The sequence below is a fragment of the Gopherus flavomarginatus genome, chromosome 8 (genome assembly GCF_025201925.1).
Source record: "Gopherus flavomarginatus isolate rGopFla2 chromosome 8, rGopFla2.mat.asm, whole genome shotgun sequence".
Lineage (NCBI taxonomy): Eukaryota > Metazoa > Chordata > Testudines > Testudinidae > Gopherus > Gopherus flavomarginatus.
In genome coordinates, this window is record NC_066624.1 from 70,523,091 (window position 1) to 70,546,496 (window position 23,406).

At 43.9% G+C, this 23,406-nt stretch overlaps 1 protein-coding gene across 1 annotated transcript; it reads left to right on the forward strand.

Moving 5' to 3' along the window:
• The first annotated feature begins 3,330 nt into the window (after window positions 1-3,330).
• Window positions 3,331-20,936, forward strand: OTOS (otospiralin). The gene is made up of 4 exons (XM_050964186.1): window positions 3,331-3,374; window positions 17,154-17,250; window positions 17,582-17,608; window positions 20,585-20,936. Exons 2-4 carry the CDS (start codon window positions 17,193-17,195, stop codon window positions 20,767-20,769), a joined length of 270 nt encoding a protein of 89 aa, XP_050820143.1. The 5' UTR covers window positions 3,331-3,374; window positions 17,154-17,192; the 3' UTR covers window positions 20,770-20,936.
• Window positions 20,937-23,406: the final 2,470 nt, after the last annotated feature.

Here is a 23,406-nt window from a genome sequence, read left to right on the forward strand (position 1 = left end):
TTTCTTTCTACTGTAGCCTTTTTTCAGGCTCCCTTCCCACAACCTCTAATTCCCCCCCCTCCATCCTTCATCTGGAATCCCTCAACAAATTCTCAAACAAAAAGTACAAACTTAAACCAACTTCTGCCCTTCCTCTTAAGTTTCCCATGCTCTGTTCCTTAGATGAACACTTCCCAGGACTCTCTCCATAGAAGTCCAGATCCTGCCCTTTAATCAAGGTTCATCAAACAGAGTGTGCTCCACCTCAGTGAGCAGTTCCATGTTGCTCCTGGTTTCTTGCCAGACATTACTCAGGAGAAGATCTCAAGACCAGCTATCTCCCTGGCCTTCTCTGTGACCCTGCTAGTCTTACCGCTCTGTGGCCAAAAGAGGGACCACAGAGCTCCTTTTGTCTCACCTGCAGCCTCTTCAATACATAAAAATGTGCCCACCTTCTCCTTCCTACCCAGTGGGTTGAGTCTTCATCCACTGAACTCAAAGGCAAAAGCTCCCAGTAACTTCAGTGGTGCATGGTCAGTTTCAGAGAATGCAGATATGAATTACATGTTACAGGCACAGGATGACTGAACTTGTCTTCACTGCAGAGTTAACTCGAGTTATAACTTGAGTGTTGCTCCTAACTTGAGTTCTGTCCACACACAGAGAAACCCTTAACCTGAGCATCATGGTGTTTTTAGCTCAAGCTAGCTGGCCAGACAAGGGATACAGGCCAATTCTTGAGTTGGTACAGCTGTCTGCTGCTAACATGACCACTCAGAGCTTGTCTTCACTGCTTAAAAAAAATATGAAACCAAAACATGAAGACCAGGCACTGTAGTCTTGCCATATGTAGATGTACCAAGGTTGAGGCTGACCTCAAACGTCACTTGTGGCAAAACTGCAGTGCCTGTCTTCACTGTGTTTTTCCCTTGCAATAGCTCACAGGAATTAGTCACCTGAGGTTTAAAAAAAAAACCATACTCACCTTTTTTAGCAGTGAAGACAAGCCCTGTGCTGCTGATACAATCATGCTTTGCAGATTGATGTTATTTTTCAGAGTGATTGCTCTCACTTGAGCTAGGCCAACTTGAGAGGAGTTAACTCAGTTTAGATAACTTGAGTTAACACTGCAGTGAAGACAAAGATAAAGATGTGCCCTATCTCAGGAAGAAAAAACTGTTCTGAATTCCAGTCTGCAGCATGACCATCACGGTATGTTAATGTAGCTTTGAGATAAAGAAAACCGTGAGTGCCAATCTTTTTCCTTCTGCTAGCCAAACAGAAGCGTCAGCTTTAAAGGGGAAAAATATATATATTTTGAGATAATGGCCCCTTGCCCACTTCCAATAGCTTCTTCCCATCAGATATAGGTTTTAGGCAAACAGAATTGTCAGTTTGTCTGATTTGTTTCTCCATTCTTTCTTAGGTGTTGAGAGAATGTTACCTTGAGGACAGGGAAAGAGTAAGAATGCGTGCCAGACACAGACAGCAGAGGGAGCTAGTTCCCTTTCAATGAAGACAAATTGACTGAACAGGGTGATCAACAACCTTGGTTTTGAACTGCAAAAATGCTGATCTTTATAGCCTTTTGGAAGCAACTCATTCAATTAGGAAAGTTCCATCTCCTGCATCTAACCAAACAGAACAACAACAAAAGTGAAAGCTCTACTGAGAAAACATGAAGGGGGAAGCTAGTTATTCAGATGGGTGTATGACAAATTCTTCAGTGGCCATGTGGTGTCTGTACAATAGAATATTAGGATTTGAAGGGACCTCAGGAGATCATCTAGTCCAACCCCCTACTCAAAGTAGGACCAATCCCCAGACAGATTTTTACCCCAGTTCCCTAAATGGCCCCCTCCAGGATTGAACTCATAGCCTGGGATTTAGCAGGCTCAAACTACTGAACTATGCCTCCCCCTGCAAATCTCATAGAACTTGAAGGGACCCCTAAAGGTCATCAAATCCAGCTCCCTGCCTTCACTAGCAGGACCAGGTACTGATCTTTTGCCCCAGATCCTTAAGTGCCACACAGAACATACCACATCTGCTGAATTTTACAACCCTGTCCTCCCCTTTTATAAAACCTTCATCCTTATGTGTATGATGTCAACTCACATTATAGTTCACTTACCCTTCATTAAACTCACAGACGACACTCATCTCCCACCTATCTGTTCACAATCCCTGTGGCAAAAAGACCTGTACTCAGCCTATGCAATGCAGCACTGACATGAGGCATACTGGATCTCCCAACAGTCACATGCACCTTGTTCCTTTGACCATATACACAGGAGTCAGGAGGAGAGGCTTGCGCGCACACACACACACCAAGAGGGCCACCTGGTATCTCATTTCAGGCCTTCCAAGTGCTCCAACTTATTCCTCCACCGTCCAGTACAGCTATATTTATCTGCATGAACTCCAGCTGTATTCACTTTATTAATTCCCAGTGGTTATTGCCAGCTCCAGGGGGGAAGAGTTAAGGTTGTGTGGGCATGTGCCTTAGCTCTGTATTTCCATGTTTTCACAAGTTTGAGTTTTGCTGAAGTCAACATTCTGGAAGGGCACAAGGATACCCCTGGCCAAACGTAACTCTGCATTAATAGAGGCTTTTTACCATTTCATTAATTCATTAAAAACCTTCTCAACATCTACATGTATTTGAAAACAAAAATGTTTAAAGGTTAAGGGGTGGGATTTACAAAAGTGCTTAAGTTATTTACAAACACAAGTTCTACAGAAAGGAAAGTCTTTGGACAGATCCCCACTTATGTCCCCTATGGTCCTTACTGCACTGAACTCCATGGGGCTTGTGCTCCTAAATCATCTAGGCACTTTTGCAAATACAACCCTAGAACACTACATTTGATTTTAGAAGAGCCATTACCCCTTTTAGGAGTCTGCTTTAGAATGCCATACTAGCACTTCCCATGTGCTGATAACGCAGGCCCTAATTCTGCCACCTTGACTGCCTGAGTACTCCCATTGAGTCCAGTGGAGCAAGGTGCTATTCAACAAGAGTAAACATTGGACTAATCAAGATTTTGCCTCCAGGGCTCACAATATTGAAACTGATGCACGGCACATTCACGGATACATTTTCCTCTGAAGTGTGCTATTGCTGACATTAAGTGCACCTACTGCCTCCTCAGACCTCTGAGATATAAGCCATTTTATGTGTTCTCTTTTTACCAGTCATTTTATGGTCAATTTTATTGTAGCTGGCTGCTGTATAAAGATGGAGCTATCAATGAAGATGAACAACTCCCATTGGCATTGAAGGAACCTAGGTTCATGAATCAAGGGGAAAAGAGATGCTGGAGTATTTGAAAACTTTTGTTCATGCTGCTAAATTCTGTCCACTCTTTGATAGCATCAAAGATGTAATTATGGTAAGTCTTATATTTAAAGGATGATCTGTATTGTCTTGAGGCATGAAAACAATGAACAGCTGCTGATTGCTTAATAGCTAGAGTGCACCTGGAGCATTCAATCAATCTGAAAAACAACATATTGGAATATATTACAAAGCAGTGGAGATTATTGCTATGACACATTTACCTGTAATATGAACATGGAAATACATCTTACTCAAAAAGGTCTGAAAGTGCTATGTGGCCAGTTTCTCAGATTATTGACTTAACTTCACCTTGGGACATTGCTGCGATGAATAACTAAGTAGGGATGAGGTGCAGGATTGCCCAACTGAAAAAAACTTTGATTAAGGCTTTAATGTAGATGCAGAAAGGAGGAACATCTCATGAGAGCTTTCCCACCAGAATTCCAAATACCACTGCCTCTTGTTTCATCTGCTGCAGATTCTTTAGGTGTGCAAATGCTACCAGTGATGACAGCTATGAAAGCAATGTGGGGCCTGTCTACACATCCAAAACAACCAAAATTAGCAAGAGCTGAAGAGATGATGCTGGTGTATGTTGGCATAGCTTGGGATCTGGCCCACGTCTTCTGGTGTTGAACGGGGTTGTGATGTTGTTTGGCCTGCATAGAAAGGGCCAAACTATGGCTATGTCTGCATTACAGAACTTGTGCCGCTGTAAGGTCTTCTGTGTAGCCATTCTATGCCCACGGGAGAGAGCTCTCCTGTCAGCATAATTAAACCATCTCCAGTGAGTGGCGGTAGCTTTGTCGGTGGGAGAGAGTCTCCAGCCGACATAGTGCTGTCCACACCAGCACTTATGTCGGTGAAATTTCTGTTGGTCAGGGGGTGTTTTTTCCACACCCCTGGTCAATAAGAGTTTTACCAATAGAAGTGCTAGTGTAGACATAGGCTATGTTATATCCAATTTAAAAACTATGCTTTAGCCCTGATCTCTAAGGGCTCGACTACTCAACTAACTACATCTGGGCTAGGCTCAACTATGATTTGTTGCCAGGTATTAATGTGAGTTTAGTAAATATCGATCAATCTGTCCACACACGATGCTTCAAAGCCATGTCCAAATGTGTACAATAAGAATCTGACAGCAATCCAACACCCATTCAACATCTTCTGATGCACAGTGCATTCTAAGTAGAGATGAACCTGAACTGCAAAACTGTCTGGATTTCAATCCCTTGAAAATATGGGATATTCAGATCTTGAGTTTTGGTTTGGCCCATTATAAAGAGAGGCCAAATCCAAAAAGTGAGGTTTGGATTTTGGACACATGCATCTATTTCTGGGAGGCTGGCTGCCAGTCCCAGAATCTGCACATGAGAAGTGCAATGCTGGCAATTCTGAGTATTTCCAAAATGGCCACCGGCATGGCAGATGCCTCTGCTTTGTCCTCTGGCTTTAGAAAGGCTTTGCCAGAGGGGATTGCACAGAGCACACAGCCATTGGTATCTCCCATCTTTATGGCCCATTGACATTCAAGACAGAGTGCCAATATATGGTTCCTCATTAACCGGTCTCCCAAATAGTGACATGAGGAGACAAGTCTGTGCACTGGCAGAATGGAGCTGCAAGACCATGTCAGGTTGACACTAAATGGCTGAACATCAAATGAATAAGGTTTCATTCAGCTTTTGCTGCAAGGAGCTTACTGTGATGTTACAGAAAATATCTTCTCCTTTGGGAGCTACAATCAGTCTCTATGGACAATGGAAGTGGCATTACTTTGTGAAGGCTGGATGACAGTGTTAATACTGGTCCTTGGCACTTCTGTTCCATGTGGGCAAATCAAGGGTTGATGCTACTGGGCCGGATCCCAAACTGCATTACATGAGGGAAAGTTTGCACTGACCTCTGGTGCAAAGCTGCCCTAACACCTGCTTACCTAGCCCATAGAGGATCTTGGGGTGGCATAGAGCTGCTACAGCACTTCCAGTGGTCACTGAAAGGGGCATGGCTGGGGAAAAAGTAGCGTGGTCAAAGCAATCTGTGCCATACAATCCTTGGTGGCCTTTTAGGCTTCATTGCTTGCTAGCACAAAGCTGCCCTAGCTTTAGCCTGGAGACCAAACTGGTGCTGCATAGCCCTGGGATCAGGGTGAGGTCAAAGGTGGCTTAAACCTTTAAACATTTAAGTAGATTTACATGCTTCATATGTAGGGGGAAAAATTTTGTGATTAACATCATAGGTGTGCCATCTTGGAATGCCCAAACAACAACTAAGAATCCATCTTGACTGCCCTTCTCCCCCCTCCTCGGGTGTAGTTTCCCACCCTTTCTACCACAAGGTGGGAAACCAAGCAAATCATGTGACCTGTGATCTGCCTAGTAACAGCAGGGCCTATACGGGCCTGGAGAGCAGAGGGAAGGGGCTGCCCTTCCGAGTGACAGAGTCTGGGGGTGCTGCTGCTGTTGGAAAGCACAACAGACACCTCAGCTCTCTAGATTGCCTCAGTGGAGTATGCTGAACACCATGCTCATTCACCTGGTTGTGGGAGGGTAATTCTCACTTGCATACAGAGAATGTGTCATCAGCTGCCACTCTTTCACTGAGGACAAACACCCACCCACAACATCACAGGGGGAGCTCAAGCCAAGTCATTGCTGGGGCAGAGCTGTCATTGCCTGATACTGAGGTCCACTCCCTACCTGTGGATTCCACCTACTTGGATGGGATTCGGAGCTGTCCTGTCATCGCGAGGGTCCTCAGAGCTGCAAGACACGGTAGTGGTTCATTGATCCTCATCCTGTTACTTAGGTACTGTCCTAGGTGAAGGAGGGAACTTATCCTCAGTCACAGTCAGCAGATTACCAGTTCTTTACTTACCTTTATTATCATCTGTGTGGTGGTCCTTGCTTTACCTGTGTTCCTATTAATTTGGTTTACCTCTGGTTTACCTTCTTTAGAACTGTTGATGGTTTAATAAACACTTTGGTTGTTTACACCCACAGATCCTTTTTGGTTTACCTTTTTTTTTAAAGGGCTAACAACAACCACCCAATGATAGATGTGTGTAGGGGGACATTCCTCTAGACTGGTTCAACACATAGATAAAGTGGTCAGAAAACTGACTTTTTTCCTGCAGAAAATTACTTTCGACCCCCCCAAAAATAAATAAACCAAGAACTTTCAGCCAAAGCCAAAAACACTTTGACTGAAATCTTTCGATTGGGAAATGTTACCATGGTGCTTCATGTGTGTTGTAGTTCAGGTTCCTCATTCTCCTCTATGGGCTGGGTTCTCTGACCAGAATACATTTACCATGATGCACTATGATCCACCACTGATCTAGCATGGGGGCTCATAGGAGATGTAGTCTAGCTGGGAAGCCTGGCCCAAAAAAAGGTGAATAAAGGCATGGGGTATCCAAACTACACCTCTCATAAGGCACCACAATGACATTTACCAATCAAAATTTTAATTTTTTTGGTTGAAAGTTTTCTGTTTTTAGATATTATTTTTTTAGATAAAGTCAAGAATTTCCACAGAAATCAGGCATTTTTTCTTAAAAACAACAACAAAACCCCACAAACTTGTACCTCAAAATCCCAATTTTCTGTCAAAAAACAGTTTCAAAGAAAATTTTTAAACCAGACCTATTCATAGGCCCTGTGTGGGCTCTCTGTACAGCGATGAATTTTGCCCTGAGAGAAATACTATAGAGATTCCAGGCTAGACTCTAATCACTTACGATGACATAAATCCAAGTAACTCCCCTGAATTCCATGTAATGTAGTGTAAAACCATTGTAATTAAAGGTAGAACCAGATCCTCTATTTTTCTCCTCACAAGGATACTGTGTACAGTTCTATCTTTTCCTGCCCTTTGATTGAGTCCTGCTAATTAGCATGATCATTACACAAATTACAGGATCACCCCGACCATTATTAGCCAATCAACATACAGGAATTTGAATAATTGCAATTTAGTTATTTCTAATAGCTATGCAGTTATTTCTCTAAGTATTCACATGTATCCACTCTGGCTGTAAAAATTCCTCTGCCCTGATTGCTTGAAATTTTCGAGTACGGTAGCCAATTTGCCAACAACAAAGAGATCGCCCCAATTTGAGCTGGAAAGGTACAACATTTTCACGAAAGGGAAGAAAAGCCCCAAAGCAAAGAAAAATGTTGCTGTGAAACTACTGAAAAGGAAATAGCTATTTTTAAAGAAGTGTATATATAATTCCTTGTGGCCAAATTCAGATTTTGTAAGTATAAGTACGACTCTATTCACCTGTGTATCCTTTACATCTGTAGCATTTGGGCTGTATTCCTGGTGGCGGTACTCAGATATTCATGCTTTCTGTGATAGTTCTGTATATATCAGTTTTGTTATGTGTTTTTACTGTGCAAAAAGCCCTTTGGAGAATGATTTGTCTATTTAAGCTCAGGGTGTCACAGTCCTCATCAGGTTTCCCTTGTTGGATGCTCACCAGTTTGCTGTGTCCAGATCCCAGGACTGGGCCAGTGTGCTTCCACACTTTACTGAGTTTGAGACAAGTCCAGGCACTGCCTCTGTCTTTCTTGGCACATTCTCAGGGTTCATATTCTCCATCTAACACTCCCTTCTGAGATCTGAGACCCTGTCATTCAACTGCCTAGGCTCTGAGAATAGTACCAGCTCCCCCAGACTCTCCAGCACAATCATTTCTAGAGCTCCAACCTTGTGGGCTCTCTGGTTTACAGTTTACCACTTCAGGGACATGTAATAGTTGACATGAACAAACGTAGGCTTTGCAGGGGGTTTCTTAAAACATTTACTAAGCACAAGAGATATACAGATCCAAGTAAAGTCAGACACAACTAAACACCATCCCGTTTCAGTTTCTTTATCAGTCTTCAGCATTCTTTGGGGTTTGGGTCAGTGTCTAAGGCCTGGTCTATACTATGCGTTTAAACCGATTTTAGCAGCGTTAAACCGATTCAACGCTGTACCCGTCCACACTACGAGGCCCTTTATATCGATATAAAGGGCTCTTTAAATTGGTTTCTGTACTCCTCCCCGATGAGAGGAGTAGCGCTAAAATCGGTATTACCATATCAGATTAGGGTTAGTGTGGCTGCAAATCGACGGTATCGGCCTCCGGGCGGTATCCCACAGTGCACCACTGTGACCGCTCTGGACAGCAATCTCAACTCGGATGCAGTGGCCAGGTAAACAGGAAAAGCCCTGCGAAATTTTGATTTTCATTTCCTGTTTGCCCAGCGTGGAGCTCTGATGAGCATGGGTGGCAATGCAGTCTCAAATCCAAAAAGAGCTCCAGCATGGACTGTACGGGAGATACTGGATCTGATCGCTGTATGGGGAAACAAACCTGTTCTATTAGAGCTCCGTTACAGAAGACGAAATGCCAAAGCGTTTGAAAAAAAAATCTCCAGGCTACACAGTGCTGCGTGACAAGCGTAACAGGAAGCCAGAGACTCAAATGGACGCTCATGGAGGGAGGGAGGAGATACTGAGGACTCCAGCTATCCCATAGTCCCCAGCAGTCTCCGAAAAGTATTTGCATTCTTGGTTGTGCTCCCAATGCCTGTAGGTTCAAACACATTGTCCGGCGTGGTTCAGGGAATAGCTCGTCAATGTATCCCCTCTCCCACACCACGTGAAAGAAAAGGGAAAAAATCATTTCTTGACTTTTTTTAATGTTACCCTATGTCTACTGAATGCTGCTGGTAGACGCGATGCTGCGGCAGTAAAGAGCAGTATCCGCTCCTCTTCCCTCCCCGGTGGCAGATGGTACAACATGCTTGATAACTGCTGAATACACCTGGCTGGCCTCAGGGGCGCCTGGGTAAAAATAGCAATGATTCCTGGTCATTCCCAGTAGATAGGACAGAACGGCTGGTAACCATCTTCATCATAGCAACTGGGGGCTGAGCTCCATCAGCCCCCTCCCTTTCCTGTGTAAAGAAAAGATTCTGTACTGCCTGGACTATCATAGCAGCGGCATGCTGGGCTCCTCTCCCCCGCACCGCTTAATGTCCTGCCTGGACTGTCATAGCACAGGGAGGCTGCCTCCCCCTCATTTTATCTCACTAACAAGTCACTGTTTCTTATTCCTGCATTCTTTATAACTTCATGACACAAATGGGGGGGACACTGCCACGGTAGCCCAGGAAGGTTGGGGGAGGAGGGAAGCAACAGGTGGTGTTGTAGCAGGGGCACCCCCATGAATGGCATGTAGCTCACCATTTCTGTGGGATCTGACATGGAGCAGCTGTGCTCTCTGATACACTGCTTCTCTAGTACATTTGCCCCATATTCTAGGCAGGACTGACTCTATTTTTAGAAACCATAAAGGAGGGATTGACTCAGGGAGTCATTCCCAGTTTTGCTTTTGCGCCCCCAGCCGATTTCAGCCAGGGGCACCCATGATAGCAGCAGACAGCACAGGACAGATAACCGTCATCTCATTGCCAAATTACACTGGCAGGAGACAGTACAGAACGACTGGTAACCGTCTCTGCTATCATGCAAAAGCAAATGAATGCTGCTGTGTAGTGCTGGAGTATCGCCTCTGTCCGCAGCATCCAGTACACATACGGTGACTGTAAAAAAAAAAAGCTGAACGGGCTCCATGGTTGCCGTGCTATGGCGTCTGCCAGGGCAATCCAGGGAAAAACGGCGCGAAATGATTGTCTGCCGTTGCTTTCCCGGAGGAAGGAATGAGTGATGACATTTACACAGAACCACCCGCGACAATGATTTTTGCCCCATCAGCCACTGGGCTCTCAACCCAGAATTCTAAGGGGTGGGGGAGACTGCGGGAAAAATGGGATAGTGCAACGCTCTGGAAATCGACGCTAGCCTCGGACCATGGACGCACACCGCCGAATTAATGTGCTTAGTGTGGTCATGTGCACTTGACTTTATACAATCTGTTTTATAAAACCAGTTTATGTAAAATCGGAATTATCCCGTAGTGTAGACGTACCCTAAGAAGTCCCAGCTCCTTCCTTTTCTGGTTTCTCCTCCAAATCACGGAGTCACTCTTGGACCTCTGCAGTCCTTCCTTCTTCCCTCTCTAGTTGGTCCACCTGGCAAAAATGTTTTCCTCCCCAAACCTGTGCATTTTTATTCCCCTCTCGCTCAGCCTCTGTGGTTTTAAAGGCTGGCACTAATTATGCCTTTTGTTCTCTCTCCTGGGAAAATTCCATTCCTTCAAACCCTAGCCCTCTGCAGAGAAATTGAAGAAAATTGGGTTTATCTAGGATGCAGTCTTCCTCTGTTCTGTCTTATCAAGATCTGTTCAGGTGCTAATATTCTTTAATAACCAACCTATTCATAGACAGACATGTAGGTGCCATTCCCTTGTCCCTTAGCACAAGGAGCGTGAGGTAAGAACACAGTAGAAGACAGCCACAAGACATAAAGATGCAGATAGTTCATAAAATCAAAGTGGAATTCTTAAGTTGTAAATAAGCAGTTTCCCCACATCGTCAAAAAGAACAAGAAACTTTAAATTAGATGTGATGGTAAAAGTACAAATGCAATTTATTTTTCAATAAATGGATATTATATGACTATATGGGGGAATGTTTCTTTATTGATTAAATGAGAAACATTCTCTCTCTCAGAAACAAACTGTCCAGGTTATTGCATTGCCCTAGGGGTTCATCCCATTTTTTTTGTGTTTTGGATTGTAATTCCATCCAAACAGTGCTATTGTTAAGGCAAAAGCATCCACATGTGCATTCTTATTAATGTACCTTTATTACTAGTCAGTAATAAAAAAGAGACCCGGTTTGTTCTAAAGAACACCACACAGTGCTTAGGTCTGTGCAAAATTGATTGCTTGGCCACCAAATGGGACCACCCTGGGACAGGCACCAGGTGCTGCCAGTTCCAGAACTATTCCCCATCAGGAAGCAACTCACATAAACAAGTATGCAGTCCAAACTGTATTTCCCCTATTCCCAAGGGAAGCTCAGGAATGCTACCTTTGATTCTGGCCTCAGACAGAGATGACTGATGTCCCTGCTTTTGCTTCCCAGAGAGATATTTACAAAAAGCACTTACTGATTCGACCTTCTTAGGATAGGTTAGGGGAATAGACTCTTTAGCACATGCCCCTTCTATAATGCAATAAAAAGGCCATTAATTCACAGAAAACTTTGTTACTGCAAAAATTCTTTAGCAAACTTTGGAATGTGGACTTTGAAGAACTGAGCCTTGCTCTTTGCACCATACAAGCCCTTTGAATTAATGACCCTCCCTGACAAAGGAGCACAAATATTTGAAAGTAACTTAAAAATAAAATACTTGTTTATTCCAGAGTCGCAGAAGAGAAAATACTGGTCTCTTTCAGCAGATGCTGTGCTGTTAAATGCTATGGTATCTGCAGGAAAGGGTAGTCACTGCTATAACAAATTTGCATTTGTGTGCAACATGGAATTTTCAATTACTGCTCAGTAGTGTGAAAAAACGCATGCCAGTGACCATTAATAAAATGTTCTGCTAATTGATCTGTATAAGCATTTGTATTGAGCACAGTGCATCATTGCTTCCGCAGTATTGTCACGAATGAACTTTGACAAAGGGAGGACAACCAAATAAGAAGGCATGCAGCATATTAAAAATGCTGCAAGATAGTCCACAGTGAATGTGTTGGGCAGATTCCTGAAAATGTGGAATTTGGTTTGGCATGCAGTGCTAGGAATGCAATTTATTCTACTCCAGCAAGTAAGCAGCCTCTCCCATCCAACAGCTTCTGAATTAAAAAATCAGATCAAACTCCTAAATATTTCTGTATTCCAATGTCATTTTTAGTCCGAGACAGGCACAGTCAGGAAGCAGGAATTATAGCAACTCAGAGCACTTGTTCGGTTGATCTACAGCAGACACAGTTGTTTTAAATTTTCTATTAGTTCTCTGTTTATAATTGCCCCGGTTCCATTTAATGTTACAGAATGGAAATCCTTAACATTTATTTGCATTTTCAATTTGTTGTTAGTAAAGAGAAAAGCTTTATAAGATAGTTAAGATTGAAAGCATGTATTACTAGAACACAGTTATCAGGTCCATCTAGTCCACTATCCTGTCTCCAACATTGGTGGACACTAGATGCTTCAGAGGAAGATATGAGAAACCCCACTGTAGGCAGATATGGGGTAGTCTGCCCCCAGTGAAGGTCTCATCCTAATCCCTAATTGTTAGAGATTAATTTAAAACCTGAAATGTGTTTTTGTCACTCTTCCAATCCCATTCTTGTTAGCATTAGCTCTTTTAACTCTGGATATTCTTGTTACCCATATAAGTGCCCAATCCCTCTTTGAATCTTGCCAATATCTTAACTCAAACCACATCCTGTGGCAATGAGTTCCACACTAACTGTGGTGTCTACCTAAAACCCAGACAATGTATTACAATTTTCATATAATAATTCTTCTATCTTAAAAATAAAAATAACTCAAAAGTGAGAGTCTGGAAAGGAACAGTTAAGGTATATGGCTACTTCAGCTATGCTATTATGCTGCCTTCTCATAATCTCATACTAGTTATATCTCCTCACCTAACCCAAACTCTTTTATTGTGTTCTGGAATAAAAAGATATATTTTGGGGTTGTCACAAGGCACAACACTCACCACTGAACTGGGTCCTTCTCCTAGTTGCTGTGGGTATTAGCTCAAGGACAATGCCCCACATCCATAGTTTGCACCCCATCGCTCTGTCTCCACCGGCAGTCTCTCCAGGAAACACTGCACGCTCTTTATGACTCAGTCCTTCAGCCACGTCACTGTCTGTTTCTCCCCCTTCTGGGGGTCAGTACATTGCAGTCCATTTGCCCAGTCACTTCTCTCAGTGGTTAAGAGGGGAGGACCTGGGCCTGTCCACTACTCCAGGTGCCAACCCAGGGACCCACTATGGGCAGCCTCTTGCTCCATCCCTTCTAACTGTTCAGCACATTTCCCTGGGCCACTTCCCCACAAGTCCAGCACCTGCTTCACCCTTACTTCAGGGCCTCTGCTCCCTTAATCCCTGCCAGCAACTGCTCTGTCCATGGTGCTGGCACCTCTTTTACCAGCTAGGAAGCCAGGCTTTACCCCTGAAGCCCAAGGCCACAACTGCCTGGCTCTGCCCACGCAGCTCCTTTTTTTTTTACAAGAGCCCTGCTAAGTCCAGAATGGTCCCTGCAACCTCTCTCTGATTGGTTGCAACCAGTGCAGCCACTCTAGGCTGCTCAGAGGACTCATCTCCACTGCTCTCTCCTGGGTTTAACCCCTTCCATGCCGGAGGGGACGGGGGCTACACACCCATCACAGGGATATATACAGAAGCAATAATATGCTATTTATTTAATTAGAACTACACATTTCAACCCTTATTGAGTCCAAGGATACATTAGTAAATGTCAGAGCTGCTAGAGGCTTCTGCTAGTGAAATACACTGACTGGATGGCAAAGGGAAAAGCATTATCATTTGTGAGTTTACCGAATGTGTTGAATTTATGGACTCACATCTGCAGAGCTGACCAAGTGAGAAAGGGCACTGTTGCACGGAAGGTGCCATTATGGGACTCAGGGATCACAAAGGACCACAATACTCTGGCCATACTCCCTTTTCAATCATGTCCTGTATGCTGGCCACATAGAGCACTCCAGCAGGTCCCGGCCACCTGAGGATGCTGCCATGTAGAAGAGATCACCTGAAGGCTGGATCTGTTGGGTTTAGGGCCACTAAAAAAGAGGATTAATGTCTTTATGGGGTGTATTAGGGGCCTTCTACCTCAGGATTGTTTTTCAAGATCCACAATATTTGGAACTGCTTGGTGTAGTCTAAAGCCACAGAGATTTTTCCTTTCAGAGGTGCCTTTGTGAGTCAAGGCTGTAACAGGGTCAGCCATCACCTATGTACTCTCTCATGCCAGAGGTCACTCTGCAGCACCCTGCCTGTTTCCTCCCTGTTCAGGGTCCCTTACACAGACTCCAAACACTTTTTCAGTGGTCAAAGTACCACTTCTTAGGGCTTGGGTTTATTCATAGAAGATAAACTCAAAATACAACATATGCCCAAATTAAAGCCCAGTCAACAACATTTCTCTTCCTCCTTCTATGCCTCCCTGCCTTGGGCCTTTCCTTCTTTGGCAGGCCACTCTGAGGCCCTACATGACTGGGGTCAACGTCCTGACTCTCTGCTAGAGCCTATTCTCTCCTATCAGTCTCTGATTCCTGAGCATCCCCCTTCTTCTTCTTGGGCTTTGTGGCATAGCAGACTCACTTCAAGATACAGTCTATGACCGCTATGCACTGTGCTTTGTGTCTTGGTCATGACTTAGAGTCTTGCACCTTTACCTTGGGTTCTTGATACAGGTTGCAAAGAAAACTCCTCCTCACTGCCACTTCCAGCTGCCTTTTAGAAGGGAAATTACCTGATCCTCTCAGGTATACCTCTTTCAGTAATACGTGTTGGTTAGGTCCTCCAGCCCTTACTTACAGAGCAAGCTACCCTGTTGCAAAGGCCACAGAATCATTCCCAGCAGGAATGACTTAATGTTGTGCATAGATGGGGATGATTTCCAGTAGCAAGACCCATATGAGCAAAGTGGGGGCCTCCTGCAAAGCCATTTGATTGAGCCCACACACACTAGGTCCAAGATTGAGTATGCAGCCTTCTCCATCCCCACTTTTCCCAAACTGTGCTCTTGTTCCACCTAAGCAGGTTCAGAGTGGGGGCATGGACCAGTCCCACATATGGAGGGATAAGGGACATGATAGCAAGTATGCCCAGAACTGGTGGGTGTGTTTTTCTGCAGAGAGTGAGAGGCGCAGTGGATGGAAGCTCTCTGTTAAGCAGCAGGAAGGTAAATCTACGATGACCCCAATGCAAGGAGAGCTCGTGTTATGATGGTCATAGCTTTCTCAGTCTGTAAGAAGGAGCTTGCACTCCACGACTGCGGGGCTGGAACATGAGTTGTGAATAGGCCTGCCAACTTTCTAATCACACAAAACTGAACACCCTAGCCCCGCCCCTTCCCTGAGGCCCCACCCCCCACTCACTACACTCCCCCTCTCTTGGTGGCTCCCTCTCCCCCTCTCTAACTCACTTTCAGTGGACCGGGAAAGGGGGCTGGGGTGTAGGGAGGGTGAGGTCTCTAGCTGGAGGTGCAGGCTCAGGGGTGGGGCCAGAAATGAGGGATTCGGGGTGTGGGAGGAGGTTCTGGGCTAGGGCAGGGAGTTGGGTGTGGGGGGGATGAGAGTTCTGAGCTGGGGGTGCGGACTTTGGGGTGGGGCCAGAGATGAAGGCTTTGAGGTGCAGGACGGGGCTCCAGGCTGGGGAATGGAGCTGAGGGATTCAGAGTACGGGAGGGGGTTGTGGGTTGAAGCAGGGGGTTGGGGTGCAGGAGGGGGTGTGGGCTTTGGGCTGCGGGTATGGGCATAGGCGCCAACTTTCTATGGTGCTGGTGGGTGCCCATGCCCCCTGCCCCTGGCCCTGCCCCCACTCCAACCCATCCTCGCCCCTGGCCCTCCCCCAATTCCAACCCCATCCCTAAAGCCCTCATCCTAACTCCACCCCCTCCCTGCCCCTATTCGATCCCTTCCCCAAATCCCCACCCCGGCCCGCCTCTTCCCCTAGCACACCGTGCTCTCCTTCCTCCCCCTTCCCTCCCTGCCCTGCCAATCAGTTCTTTTGCAGCACAAGCACTGGGAGGGAAGGGGGAGAAGCAGGACACGGCAGCGTGCTCACGGAGGAGGCCGAGGCAGAGGTGAGCCGAAGCAGGGGGGCAGGCCACAGGGAGCTGCCAGCGGGTGCTGAGCACCCACTAATTTTTTTCCGTGGGTGCTCCAGCCCTGGAGTGTGCCTATGGGTGTGGGCTCTGAGGTGAGGTTGGGGATGATGGGTCCAGGGTGTGGGAGGGGTCTGTGGGCTGGGGCAGGAGGTTGGGGTGCAGAGGGGGTGAAGGCTCTGGGCTGGGAGTGCAGGGTTTGGGGTGAAAGAGGGAGCTCCAGGTTTTGGGGGGCTCAGGCTGGGGCAGGAGGTTGGGGCTCGGAGTTATTACCTCAAAATTTACAACAAGTGCCAGCCAAAATAACCTGAGAAGACCTTCTCCCATAGAGAAAAGCATACAAATTAGAGAGATATTGTAAGAAGCAATTATTGAATTAGCTGCTGGATTTTTTTCTCTAGTTTTATACTATAGGGATTTTATTCCCAGTTTATCTAGACATTTCTGACCGTGGATGGCACTGCAGTATATTATAGATGTGTGCAACTACACACTTTTAGATTAGGCTGAAAAAATCAGATTGGTGTATTAAGTAAGTGACGTTCCTTTCCTTATTCCCCACCCTTCTCTAAACAGTGGTACTATTTTATAGCAATAGAAACCCATTCAGATTTTTGCAGCTGATTCAGAGCTACAGACCTCTACTCATTTAAGAGAAAGGTGGGGAAAAAAGTAATTTCTAAAGTGCAACTAAAGTAGCGACAAAACAAAATAGTTCCAAGACATTTAATTTCATGTCAGTGCAGGTGAACTTTTATAATTTTTTTTAATCCAGTACATCAAACCTGAGTACTGCAGTTCTTTTAATATACTGAAAGTTTTTTGCAATTAACAAATTTGATAAGAACAGCCATGCTTGGTCAAAACAATAGTCCCTCAGATGCAATATCCTGTCTCTGGCAGTGGCCAGTGCCAGGTGCTTCTAGCAGTTGGAGGGTTAGAGACATATAAAAATCTTATTGCCACTTTAGTGAAAAATAGATGATTCCAACTTTTTAGTATAGAAGAAAAATGTATTTTGATATATTCTGCTCTATTTCATTTTATAGATTCTATTTCAGAAACAGGAATAATAATTTGCAGAGACCATGAGGTTTATCTTTATTGGCTTAATTGCCCTCTGCATGCTGATGAATGCATTAACAGGTAAGTTAACTTTTATATTTATCCTTTTTTTTTCCATCTGCCTTAAATATTTTAATCTAGATCTGTTGACTTGCATTTGATATCAAATGTTATTAATACACCGGTCACATTTGCCTTCATTATTAGCAAACAGTATTCAAATTGTATCATGGAGTGACTGGAAACAGAGAATTCTTTATTCTGCTGTTTCAAACACAGAAGTTGAGCTGTCAGTTGTCTCCTATCAATGCATTGCAGAGCTAGTCGGCTTCTGGGCTACGCAGCACCTCTTTGTACACTGCAAACCCTTCCATCTGAGACCTACTACTGATTATTTCTTATTTATTTACAGATGCCCGGCCAGTACAGCATAAAGACGGTAATGCTTTTCAGACTTTTTCTCCTTCCTCCACTCCCTCACCATTCCTAAAAATTGGAAGAGCCACTTGTAACTGGCGGGCCCTCTCCAAAGTGCATTATAGTCAGTGGGGAGACTCCCACTGACTCAGTGGGCTTTGCATCAGCCCCTGATATAAATGTTTTCATCTGTTGCTGATAGAGTATGAAAGAAGAAATAAATAAATAAATACATGAAGTGCTGGTAGGCAATTGATTAAAAATATAAACTTTACAAAGAAAGAGGATGTGTTAGCAAAGTTAAAATAAAAACAGCAAAACTGATAGCTAAGGCATGTCCTTAGATGATCACCAAACTGTGTGTTTTACAGTGCTATCATAAGTTAAGAAACACCAGACTTTTAAATACATTAGACTTGCAGGAACTACAGGATGCATGTCTACTCATTGGTGAGAAATCCCAACTTCCAAGATAAAAAGCTTAAAATCTACAAATGAGCAGCCAGCCAATTAAAAAAAATAAAAAATAGGAACACATCCTCAGCTGGTAAATATCAGTATAATCTATGGAGCTATGCAGATTTACATCAGCTGAGGATCTGATCCATAGTATGCAATGTTTGCTTTTGCTTTAAAAAAGTCATCCTAACAACATTTCAGTTGTCTTATTGATAGGTTTTGGTGCTTTGGATGGTAGCTAGTTATTCCTGAGGACAGCATGGGAAAATTGTGACGACCATATATTTGCTTAATTTCTTATTGAGAGCAAAGAGCAGCAATGCTAGACAATTTTTCTAGCACTGCTAGAAAAATGCTGAACACAAACACTATACGGTGTTCACTGAGATGTGTACTGGCATGAGAGTGAAGACTGTCTTGGATCTGCTGATATCCAGTAACGTAACATTCCACTAGAAACAGCAGTGCCTATCAAAACATCAACCTAAGTGGACAATGGGAAGGTGGCATGGAAAGAATTTGACCATGTTAATTGAAAACAAACACTTTTTTTAACTCCATGCAACAAGCCTCATTAGCTTGCTTTAATTATACCTCACAACTCAAATTTTTTTGATAATTTTTTCTGTGCTTTAACAAATGTGTGTGCAATAATTTATTTGAACACAGGAAATATTTTTTGATGCAACATCACAATTAAATAACCACACATCTCTTCTCGGTGTGTATTTTACAATATAAAAACCTAGCAGGGGTAATATTTTACAGCAAATGTTTTTTTGTTTCACATTGTGCCAAGGAGCAGACTGCAGCATGAACTGGGAGATCAGCTAATATTCTATTCCACAGACAACAGTGGCTAATTAATTTGATTTTGTTTTGTTACCATCTGTGACTATGCACTGCAAATTCTCTTATGAAATTAGGGCCTGATCCCGGATTGGAGAGAATTGCTAATTCCCATTAAAGGGTCTAATCTGAAGCTCATCAAAGTCAATAGAAACGCTCACCACTGATTTCATTGGGGTTTGGATGTAGCCCAAACACTAGGGGAGCAGTGGTCTTCATCCAGCAAAGCACTGAAGCACACATTTAACTTTACCTTTGTAAGTACTTCTTCAGCTAAATTCCACATATGCTGAAGTGATTTGTTGGATCAAGGCCTGAGGGTGCTCAGAACCTGGCAGCATCAGGCCCTGAGCTCATTGAATTGGCAACTCAAATCCAGATTATTTTTTATGTCCTCTTTAAAATCAAGCCAAAAACCGGCTGTTTGCCAAGTTGGAAGTGTCTGCAGCTGCTGGACACTTCCTACTTGGATCTCTTTTTCCATCTCTTTAGCCTTTGATTTCTACTATCTACAGGGAAGAGACATAATTCTGAGGCTTCAGACTTTCACAAGGCACCTTAGACCCCGATGGTGATATTTGAAGCCTCCCCCCCGCGCCCTGCCCCCCTCCCAGCAGAGCCCTATTGATGCAAGAGTCAATCTGCATGAATCCACTTGCATGATCACCTCTCAGAGTGGGTCTGCTGGTACTCCCACTGTGTATGAGAAGTCTCAGAATGTGGCCTGTACCCGAGGCTGGAAGCTGTAGCCAAATAAATGTCAATAATGTTATCATGGAAAAGTATAGAAGAGTTCTCTGCTATTCACAGTTTAAGGAGAAATGGTTCCAGTTTGGGATCCTCTTAGCTGATATCAAGAATCAAACTTGACTGGCATCCCAGCAGGAAGGACAGGGCACTGCTGAAAAGTATTCCATAAAAATCATTTGCAATGTGTATAGGAGAAGCCATCTTTATTTGCAGAATAATTAATTCAAGGTGGGAGGGTCTTGGAAGGCTTTGCTGTATAAAGCCATACAAGGCCATCAATTTTCATGCAAAGCTCCCATTGGTTTCATTTCTCTATGAAATGTCCTAATATTGAGCACAGCATTTTCAGTTACACCCTACTCAATTTGGAGTACTTCTAGCTAGGTTAATAATAGCCGTACTTTACTTTACATTCACTAAGTGGGTAAGCACTTCAACACCCCTGTAAAATAGTTCACAAGGACTATACCTTTAACGATATATTCCTTTCCTGTCCCAGGCAGAGGAAAAGTGGTTGAGAGGGATGGAAAAGGTGACTTAAAGTCACTTTTGGCTGACCTAATTTTGGATGAGGCCTAGTCCCCAACCAGCCCACAACACAAAGTAGAGCAGCCGCAGTTCTAAGTTGTGCCAGCTTCTAACAGCCCTCTGTGGGCCATTATACCAGACCACAGTGTACTAGGACCATGCCTTCTTCCACCTCCTCCCTGCTCTACTTATCATGTCCCACGCACAAAGGGCAAAGGAGTGGGTAGTGTAGGGCTTTTACATTCACTGTTAGCCAGGCCATAGCCCTAGAGAGAATCAAGGCCTGTGTGAGGATAAGTGACCTGCTTCATAGTGAGACCTAGGACTAGAACCCAGGAGTCTAGGCTCCCGGTCATGCTCTAACCAACACATTTCATGTTATGTTAATCTAATTCTGCAATTTTTATTGTAGACCCATATGAGGAACCTGCAGCCCTGCCATATTGGCCTTTCTGGTCCAGTGATTTTTGGTCGTACGTGGAGTATTTCCGGACCCTGAGAGCATACAACAGAATCAACAAAATGGCCAGAACCCTGTTTGCTCAATACCCTTTTGGAAATAACCTTGGTTATGATGTTCCCTACCATGAGCACTAATAATTTTGCTCATTTTGCTAAAGCTAGTGCTGAGACCTTTAAAGGAATTTACTGCTGCCAGTAAACAAGCCTGAATTGCCCATTCAGTCTATGTTGTTTCAATGTTTTTAAACATATTGTATAGCATTTCCATGTTTGTAAAACGGCAGATAATTAGTCTGGCTTTTTCTTTCAATACAGTGTATTCTTTTGTGCAAAAATTAAAAATTCATTGATTTCAATCCTGTTTTTGGCTGTTTGTATTTTAAAATGTATAAAAGTGCCCATTGGGTAGTCTCTGGACTTTGACCAATATATAAAGAGTAATATCAAAAACTTGTTGACCCAAATCACCATAAGAATCCTCCAACCCCATAATCTCTCCCTTTTTGCAAAAACCAAGAGAAGAGATTAGTCTTAGTCTTGTTGACCAGTACACTTGGGTTCTGATAACCCATCTTGGACACAGAATTCTACACCAAGGGCCTCCACTGAGAATGCTTTGCCACCTGCTCCTACTTTTAAATTGAGAATTTGTGGTCCCAATTCTCCACTATGTTTGACCGCAACAGCAAAGAGTTGATCTTGGCTCCCTCATTCAGTGCAAGTTAGTGCAGAAGAGATCCCACTCTAATTTATGCTATTGCTACTGATGACACAAAGTCCTTTACACCAGCAGAGGACCAAACGTTGGGCAGGGGATACTTCTTGGCACTAGTGGGAGGGATTATCCCAGGCTGTGCTTCCTCACCCTGGATTTTTCTCTGCAAGCAGTTGGCACATGCTCTTACATAAATTCAAACTATACACTTTTGACAACATTTTAGGCAGCTTCATGTCCCAGTACCATAAGGCTTTTCTCAAGTCAGTGTATTCTCTAGCCACAGGATGAGAGGCTGGGGATAGAGATCTCATTTCTCTGGACTTCTGTGTCTTCTGTCCAGTTTTAGCCCTGCTCTCACCCTTCCTGTCTCCTATTTAACAGTCCCCAGCTGATGAGCTGATTGCTGTTAACTGGGGATAGCTCAATGGTTTGAGCATTGGCCTGCTAAACCCAGGGTTATAAGTTCAATCCTTAAAAATCTGAGCAGGGGGTTCAACTAGATGATCTCCTGAGGTCCTTTCCAACCCTGTGATATTCTATGAATTATCTCCCAATTTGGCTTTTGCAAGAGCGCTTACAAAGTGTGCAGAGTGGGACCTAACCCAAGGCTATTCCCACTTTGTCACACAGATACACTTCCTCCACTTGCTGTACACAAGCAGAGAGCCCCCCTACACAGGGGGAATGCTCTGCTAGGAATCTCGAGCCAAGTCAAGGCCACTTTGGACTGCATAGCAATGGCCTTAGCAGAATGGACAATCTAGGACTGTTAGTTCGAGTCTCCATTAATCTCAAGTGTCACGCTGGCAGCTAGAGAGGGAGGCAGTCTTGCAGGTGGCTGGAATCCAAAGGCATTCTGAGTGCCTTCTATCTATATTTCTTATTCATCTTCATCCCCTTCCTTTTTCTATTAATGTATTTTTCCATAAATGATGTTTTGAAGACACTCTCACCACTAGTTGAACCAGTCTTCTACTTATCTTTGCATTAGTGCTTCGCTCTATTAGCTGCAAACTGAGAATAACCTTTCTAGAGGCAAAAAACAGTTTAAGGCTTGGTTCTCTAATGCTTTGCATCTTGTGTAGTCATTTACACCTTGGCAGAATGGACATAAAGTGCTACCATTCTGATTTGGTTACCTTTTACAGCCACCCTGCACAGGTGTAAATGACTTGACAAAGTTACAGGGCAATGGAGAAATAGAACCTCTATCACCAGAATATCACAGTATAAGTATCTCCTAAACAGAAGCTGCCTAGCACAGCAAATTATTTATGGTAGTTCAACAATAAGGATTATCCTATTTTAGGTCCTTATATACCCATTACTGTAACATCTTGGTGTCTCACAATCATTAGTATATGTATCCCTACTAAAACCCATGAGGCAGTGAATTGCTATTATTCCCATTTTACTGATGAGAAACAGAAAGACTAAGTACTTCACTCAACATCACACAGGAAGTCTGTGACAGCCCATCTACCTAGTTACTGCCTTTTGAGGACGTGGATTTACTACAGTGATGGAAAAACCCCTTCTGCAACTGTAGCAAGTGCCGACACTACAGAGGTGTAGTGGCAGCACTGCAGTCATAGCACTTATAGTGTAGACGTACTCTTAGAAAATAAAGGCCCATTTTCAAAAGTGACCTAGGCACTTAAGGAATCTATGTGTCACTGAACATCTTTGGGACCTAAATGTCTAAGTCACTTTTGAAAATAGGACTGTTAGTTAGGAGTGTGATCTTTTCCCCCGTATAGTTATATTGGCACAGCCCCTAATGAGGGTGCAGTTATGTCAATATAAACTGCTCATACCAGTGTAGCTTATCCCCGTTCCTGTATGGGAACAGTTATACTGGTATTAACCTAGTGCTCTTGTATAATGGCAGCCACACCAAGAGATCATACTGCGTTATGCCAGGGCAGTTAAAGTGGTACAGCTTTGGTGTGCCAAGAAGGTCTAAATCACTTCAGTGCTTTCGAAAATGTTGCTGTGGCTCTTCTGTTCAACGTGAAGGGGGGATTTTTTCTAACCCTATTGCTGGTGGGCAG

Coding starts and splice junctions, on each gene's coding strand:
- OTOS (XM_050964186.1), top strand. CDS start 17,193: ATGAGGTTTATCTTTATTGGCTTAATTGCCCTCTGCATGCTGATGAAT. Junction 17,251..17,581: donor GCTGATGAATGCATTAACAG/GTAAGTTAACTT, acceptor ATTTATTTACAG/ATGCCCGGCCAGTACAGCAT. Junction 17,609..20,584: donor GCCAGTACAGCATAAAGACG/GTAATGCTTTTC, acceptor TTTTTATTGTAG/ACCCATATGAGGAACCTGCA.